The sequence below is a fragment of the Pteropus alecto genome, unplaced genomic scaffold, assembly GCF_000325575.1.
Source record: "Pteropus alecto unplaced genomic scaffold, ASM32557v1 scaffold113, whole genome shotgun sequence".
NCBI lineage: Eukaryota > Metazoa > Chordata > Mammalia > Chiroptera > Pteropodidae > Pteropus > Pteropus alecto.
In genome coordinates this window covers 7951773-7959267 of record NW_006433949.1, presented here as the reverse complement: position 1 = coordinate 7959267, position 7495 = coordinate 7951773, and the positions used below count along the sequence as shown (strand labels likewise).

Genomic DNA, 7495 nt, shown 5'->3' with positions numbered 1-7495 from the left:
CTGTGTAGGCACAGTCCCTTCCTGTTCCCTCGTTTTTCTGCTGTACCTGGAGATGGAAAGAGACCTGAGAAGGGAGCAGGGACGGAACGCAAGGACCGTGTGGGGACTTATGTGGGTGGGAGTCCAGCCCAAAGCCCCTGCGCCCTGTGCCCTTGCTAAGCCTGGCCAAGGAGGCACCTCAGTGGGCCCGCACTCCCCCAGCCACTTTCCATTTGGGCACCCCGAAGCCTGGGCAGGGCAGGGCCCAGGCCAGTGTCCCTAGGAGAGGAGGCACAGGAACAATTTGGAACATGGATGGACACGAGGAAGCAGACAGAGAGCCTGGGCGGGGCAGAGATTCAGAGTGAAGCGCGGACTCACTCCCTGGAGTGGTTTTCGAGGAAAACACATGGATGGACACGAGGAAGCAGACAGAGAGCCTGCGCGGGGCAGAGATTCAGAGGGAAGGGCGGACTCACTCCCTGGAGGCCCACAGTGGTTTTCGAGGAAAATGGGCCCCAGGGGTGGACGGTCTGGTGGGCACTGTGTACCAAGGGCTAGACACATGCCCTATCTGCACCCCCCACACAGATGTCTTACAGTCCTTGGCATTTGTCGCTCTTGAGTTGACCTGGCCCTTGAACAGATCCAGAAGCTAAGCCCCCTCCTGGTTATCACTCCAACCTTACTCTACCGGCTTCCCAGCCCCGTTCCCAGCCAGGCTGTTGGCTGAGCTGAGACTTGAACCAAGTTCTGAGTGATGTGGCCTTGGGTCTCCCCTCTATCTGCCTCTGGCCCCCTGCAGCCTGACTTCTGTGCCCCAGACACCATCCTCTGGCTCTGAGGGTGCTGAGGGAAGCTGCTGCTGGGCAGGGCTATCCCAAAAGAGCAGGCGTGAGGGCTCCTTGAGTCTCTGAGCATGATTCAGGAAGATCTGAGCCCTGCTGTTCTGGCTTTGTTGGGGACCATGGAGCAACTGTGGAGGTTCTGGGAGCCCTGCACACGTGATGGGGGAGTCCTAGGAGCCAGTGGGCGGGCGGGAAGGGAACGGCAGTGAGGGAGTTAACCATCCGCTTGCTCCTCTGGAAGGAAAAACTCCCCGCAAACACCCTGCTTCCTGGCCTCTTGCCAGGGCCAAGAGCAGGGCTGAAAACGAAGTTCAGACTTGCGGCCAGCTCTGCCGCTGTAGCAAGCATTGACGAGGACAGCAGCTTTGCCGCCGCCAGACATCTGTCCATTACCCACCTTCTTGCTTGGTTGCTCACCGTTCATCTGTAAACCTGTCTGTCCATCTGGAATCCCGTCTCTGTCCACTTGTCTGACTGTCCTTCTCTTCCTATCTCTCCAGCTGTCTGGCCTGTCTGTCAATCCATTTGTCTGTTTGTGGCCCCCATCTATTTGTCCGATCATCTGTGAGTCCATCTGTGAATCATCTTGTCCATTCATCCACACCGCTGTCCAGGCACCTGTCTGTTCACTGGCCTGTCTGCCCCACTGTGTCCCCTCTCCCCCTGGGCTGCAGAGCCATGGCCCAGGGCCGGGGGGCCACAGTCAGCCTGGTGCTGCTGGGGCTGGGGCTGGTCCTGGCCATTATCGTGCCTGCTGTGATCCTCTCTCGCCACCACACCCCCTGCAGCCCCCAGGCTTATGCCCATGCTGCGGTTGCTGCGGACTCCAAAGCCTGCTCGGACATTGGACGGTGAGTAAGAAGTGGGTGGGAGCTGGGTAGCCCTCTGCAGCCGGCCCCTCCTGGAGACTTTGTGACTAGAAGCAAGATCATGGAGAAGGTGTACATGTGTGCATGCTGGCATGTGAGGGCCAAATGAGTTTGGGCTCCAGCAAGGAAGTAACCCCAGGGCTCTTGAATAGAGCAGACGGCAGGCATGTGCATGGGACAGATGTAGGTTTGGGGACAATATACTGTCTGGGCAGAGCAGAGATGATATGTGAGTCTATTCCTAGTTCCAGGGCTCAGGAGGCCAAGAGAAGGCACTGCCAGTGTTACTGGTTGGGCCCAGTCTGACCCAGTGACCAGTGCTCGCTCCTTCAGAGAGGCCATGCCAGTTCTTCAAGCTGGGTCTTCTCCCAGAGGCATGGTCGCGGGGATTCTGAGGCTCCGTGTGTGAATTCTGGCCTGCTGGGGTGCACTCCGTGCTGTCTAGGACCAGTCTCCCACCCTGGCTTAGGTTTCTTTTTTGTTTGGCGGGTCACAGCTAGCGGGGCAGTGGAAAGGGACCCCAGCTGGTGTTTCTGACTCTCTTCCAGGAAACCCAGGCCATGAGAGGCTTCTGCTGCACAACGGGGGCGGGACATGGCAGGACTCTCCGCCTGTCCCCATCCTACCTCCCCGACCCCGCACTGGGTCTGCCTCAGGGACCCTCGGCAGGATCAGGCGTGCTTTGTAAACCAAAAGGAACTGTCCAGGAGCTGGGGGGAGTGTGGCCAAGTCCTGGCCCAAGGCTTCGCTGGGCAGATGGTGTTCCATGCCCCCTTTATCTCTCCTTCACGCCACCCGCATGCTTTCTTCCTGTTTTATTCATTCACCTTTTCATTCTTTTCTTCCTCTCTTTATCTGTCTGTCTGTTCCTGTCCTACCCTCTCCTGACCTGGTCCTCTAGGGTCTTCTCAGGGCTTTCTGTCCCTTCTCTCTCAGGCTGCTTGGTCTACCCAACGGGCTCCAAGGAGATGGGAGGGAAATGAGCACCCCACCCCCTGGTCCATGATCATGAGAACATGCAGAGATGCCATGTTCACCTGAACCCACAGGTGCAAAGATGTAATCACAACCAGAGGCTTCAGGCCCCAGAGACCACCGCTGGGAGCACAGCCCCGAGGAGTGGGGGCTGCTGCCGCAGATCTCTGATGGGGTCTGGGCCCATTGTGTCTCCCTGAGTCTTTGGCAGGGGGTCTCCATGGTGTGCCCTGCCGTGTAAGTGAGGATCTAGGGTTGGGGCCTCTGCCGGAGGAGCTCCCAGCAACCCTCCCTTGGCGAGGAGAGCAGATGTGGTTTCTCTCCAGTGTCTGTGTACTTCTCAAATAGCACGCTCTGCTTCCTGTTCTTGATTTAAGAAACCAAGAGCATGAGGGAGCCTGGAGCTGACCCCGGCTGCTGTGGGACAGGGGGTCAAGCAAGCCTGCTGGACTGAGAGTCCCCTGGCCCTGCTGCTGCAGGGTCTGATGGTGGCTGCCACCCACAGCCCACTCTCCTTCTTCCCTCCTATATCCGCCTCCCACCACCTTCTCCTCTCGGCAGCAGGGCCTCCCAGACCCAACCTCCTACTCCCCTATCAGCACTAGCTTTTCTCATTTTAGGTTGGGCCTTCTGCTGACGCCAGAGCCCCTAGGGCAGTGTTCTTAAGGTTTACATCAGTAAGACCCAGCACCATGCCTCATGGACATAAAATAGATGCTAGGTGACAATGAGGTTCCTACCACTCTGGCCTCTCATCTTCCAGTATTATGTCCCAGTGTGTTAAGCTCATGGGCAAACTGGGTTTCCTGAGGTGTTTGTCTTCTAGGGAGACTGTGAACTTCAGATTTAGTGGTGGCTCTTAGGCTTTGCGACATCTGTCTGCTGTGGCCACTCAGAAATGCCTGTTCTCCCACTGGATCCTCAGAGGGAGGATTCATTGCTCCTCCCTGAATCCAGTGGGACTCATGGCTTTGCTTAATTTATGAGGAAATTAAGCCTGCACAGAAGGGACCCGCCTGGTGTCACAGAGTGAGTGGGCCCAGCTGGGACGACCACCTCCGTTGCCCCTGGAGGGGTGGAAACTCCCCAGGAATGCTGGAAGGGGGGGTTCTTCTCAGAGGCTCTCACCCCTCACCCTGGACCCCAGGCATTACTGGTCAAACAAATAGTTGTAGAGGAGGCTGCTGGTAAGGGCCCTCTGGGGCCTTGGAGTCTGGGCTTTGGGGGTAGGCTGGGGACGGCTGGAGAGATGGGTCTTGTCAACTGCTCCAGACCCATCCAGGGACTGTGGGCTGTGCTCTGAGTGCAGATTAGAACAGGGACTCTGGATACAGTGCCGTACCCTGTGAGCCTCAGTTTCCCCAACTGAGAAAGGGGGCTTGTGTCAGGACTTTCCTCATGGGGAGGCATGGACTTCACCTGGCCGATAGGCGCCCTGATCTTTAGCTGTAACAGCAGGTTGGCCTGGATTCGGGTCAGATCTCGGGACCTCAGGCCGGGGCCCAGAGTCAGAGCAGAGTATACCCTATGTTGAGGAAACGGCCTGTGCGCCTGGGCACTGTGCATCGCACGTGTGAGCACATCTGTGTGTGAGCATGCACGTCGCCGTCAGTGTGTGTTTCAGCAGCAATGGTGACGGCGGCCTCCTGGCTCCTTGGGACAGGCGTATTAGATATGTGTGATTGTGCTACCCTCTGGCTATCTGGCCAAAACTGTCCTCATTCACAGCTGAGGAGACCCAGGCTCACGGAGGTTGCCCAGTGTCATGCAGCTAGTGAGTAGGCACTCTGACCTGGGTGGCCCCAAGCCTGTGTCATTGTACATGTGGACATAGGTTAGTGGGCGTCGTGGATGTGTGAAGGTGCGTTTCTCTACCTGCAGCGTCTTTCATCAATAGGAATGCAGCTCTATCGGTCAGCCATTGTCCTGGGACACGGCAGTAACCCAGGTGGTGAAAGCCCTTGCCTTCACGGTGGGGGAGACGGACAATAACCAAATCCATGGTTAATGCTGAGGGTGGGAAGTGATTATTGGTCATCTGGATATCCTCTTCGATGAACTTTCTGTTAAAATCTTTAGCCCATTTTCCTATCGGATTGTACGTCAAATGTATTCTCTGCATTATCAAGACAATCAGATAATTTTTCTCCCTTTTAAGAAATGCAGTGAATGTTAAATCTCCCTTGCATTCCTAGAACAAACCCTAGTTGTTCTGATTTAATGTCATTTTTTTTTTATCACTAGATTTGATTTGCTAATGTTTTCTTTAGGATTTTTTGTGTTATGTTCATGAGTGATACTGGTCTGTAATTTTCCTTTGTAATAGTATCTTCATCAGGTTTTGGTAATAAGGTTACTGGCCTCATAAAAAGAGCTGGGAAGAGTTCCCTCTTTTTCCATGCTGTGGGACAGTAGGTTTTGTTTTGTTGTTTTTCGTTTTTAAGATCGGTGTTATGTCCTTTTTAAAAGCTTAGTAGAATTTGTTGGCGAAGCCTCTTGAGATTGTTATTTGAGTGTGGGTGAAGGTTTTAAATAATAGATTCTATTTCTTTAATAAATATAAGGCTATCAAGTTTTTGTTTCGTCTTGTGAATTTATTAAACTCTTTCCAAGGAATTTGTCCAGTTTGTGAAAATTGTCACATTTATTGGAATACAGTTGTTTATAGTGTCCCCTTATATCTTTTAAATATCTATAGGATCTGTAATGAGTCTTCTTTTTCATTCCTGGTATTAGTAATTAGTGTTTTCTTTGTTCCTGATCAATTTTGATAGGGGTTATCTGTTTTATTGTCTCTTTGAAGAATAAATTTTTGACTTCACTGATCTCTTTATTGTACATTTATTTCCTCTTTCATTAGTGTCTGCTTTTATCTTTCCTTCTACTTCCATTGAACTTAAGTTGCTTTTTAAAAAAATTCATCTTGAGATACATCTTGGGAAACACAAATTATAAGGCGGATGCATAGGTCATTGATCTTTAAACTCTTTTCTAATATGTTCACTTAAAGCTATAATTTCCCCTCAAAGTTTGGGTTAGCTGCATTCCATGAGTTTTATCGTCGTTGCTGTTTTTCTGCTAAATGTTCATATTTTTATTTTGAAAAAGTTTTAAACCCATAGAAAAATAGAAAGAATGCCCTTCGTTTAGATTCAGCAGTTGTTAATATTTTACCTCATTTTTTTCCTCTGTCTCTCTTCATATATTTATCTATCCACATTTTAGAAAGTAAGTTGCATTAGTCATGACACTTTAAATACTTAAGCAAGATCTATTAAGAATAAGATCATTCTCCTATAAAACCTTAATATCATTATCACACTCAAGAAATTTAACCTTTGTACAATAATATTATCTAATTCTTAGTCCAATCTTAATTTTCCCAATTAACCCAATAATTCATTTTATTATCTATCTATCTATCTATCCATCCATCCATCTATCATCTATCTATCATCTGTCTATCTCTTCAGATCCAGTATCTAATGAGTGATCATCATATTTCTTTAGTCTTTTAAAATCTAGAACAATGCCCTGCTTTAAAAAAAAATCAGTTGATCTTCTATGACATTAATATTTTTAAAAGAAATCAGTCCAGTTGTATCACAGCCTTCTTCACATTTACTTGGAGACCAGATGAATGTCCTTTTCTCAGACATTTGTCCCTATTTTTTGCATCTGTTTTGATCTTTGAATAAATTTGTAATTGCAAACAGGTGGCTTCTAAGGCTGTTATTTCTTCAACATTCATTAGCTGACATTCTTCTGTAAAGAAGGTCCCTCCCTCCGCAACCCGAATATTCTCGAGTATCACTGTTGACTCAGGGATAATTTTAATTTAATATGTTATAAACCATCGCAGTGATTTTTTTTTAATGCTCAAATTGTCATAAATTAACCAGTGGGAGCTCCTTTAAGCCAGCAACTATATTCCGTTATGTGAATCCGTGAGTCTTGGAGAATTTTCTCAATTTCTAGCACAAAATGTTCTAGAATCTCCTTATATATTCTCTGTCAGACATGAAATCAAGAATTAGTAGAGAATTATATTTTAGAAATCAAGATCCAGGTACTATGAGTGTTCATTGCTACTGGATGCCATTGCTTCTAGGTGTGTCAGTGCATAGAGCCAGAGAAAAATTAAAAATATCAAGAGTCCATGCTGATATCTCCAGTTCAAATTTACTATGACAGGATGGGTTCTCTTCCATCTTTCTCCATCCCATGCTTGTGTGTCTCTTCTGCATTGGGGAAGAAGTTCCCAACAATGGTAATATATTTACTTAATTGTTCTATCCCCAAATACTCACAAAATAGTTTCAGAATTACTCAACAATACCACTAAGAACAATAAATCTACTAAGTAAAATTCAAGATATTTTTGCAGGTTTTACGTTTATTCATCCCCTCCCCCCCAACGCCCCCGTCTTAGGATATAGCCTACAAAAGATGCACAGTAAATTAAATTCTTATTCCTGTGTGGTTATGTTATCAATTCTCTATACTATTAGCTTGAATTTTTTCTTGTTTTAATTTTATCTTTGAATACAAGTCAAAACTATATAAGTAGATGTTCTCAAAAGTCTTACTCTCATTTATATCCTTTGCCCTGTTTCTATTCACTGTTTTAGAAGAAATCATTTTCATTTGTTTCTGATTTACTTTTGCTGTTTCTTTTTTCTTTTTAAAGTTTATATATTTTCCTTTTTTTCTTTTTACTCTACCTTTTTTTTAGTTATTCTGTATTTTCTCGGAAAACAAGGAAATATATCATTTATTTTCTCTTTTTGTTATAGCTGTTGATATTGGGAAAGGTTTGTATTT

General features: G+C 47.7%; 1 protein-coding gene across 1 annotated transcript in view; it reads left to right on the top strand.

The window, feature by feature from the left end:
* The first annotated feature begins 1160 nt into the window (after window positions 1-1160).
* The window catches only part of GGT5 (gamma-glutamyltransferase 5), a 24520-nt gene continuing 18185 nt past the window's right edge, over window positions 1161-7495 (top strand). Inside the window, exon 1 of the mRNA XM_025044525.1 lies at window positions 1161-1678. Coding sequence (XP_024900293.1) covers window positions 1506-1678 — 173 coding nt within the window. The 5' untranslated portion in view covers window positions 1161-1505. The remainder of the gene's footprint in view (window positions 1679-7495) is intronic.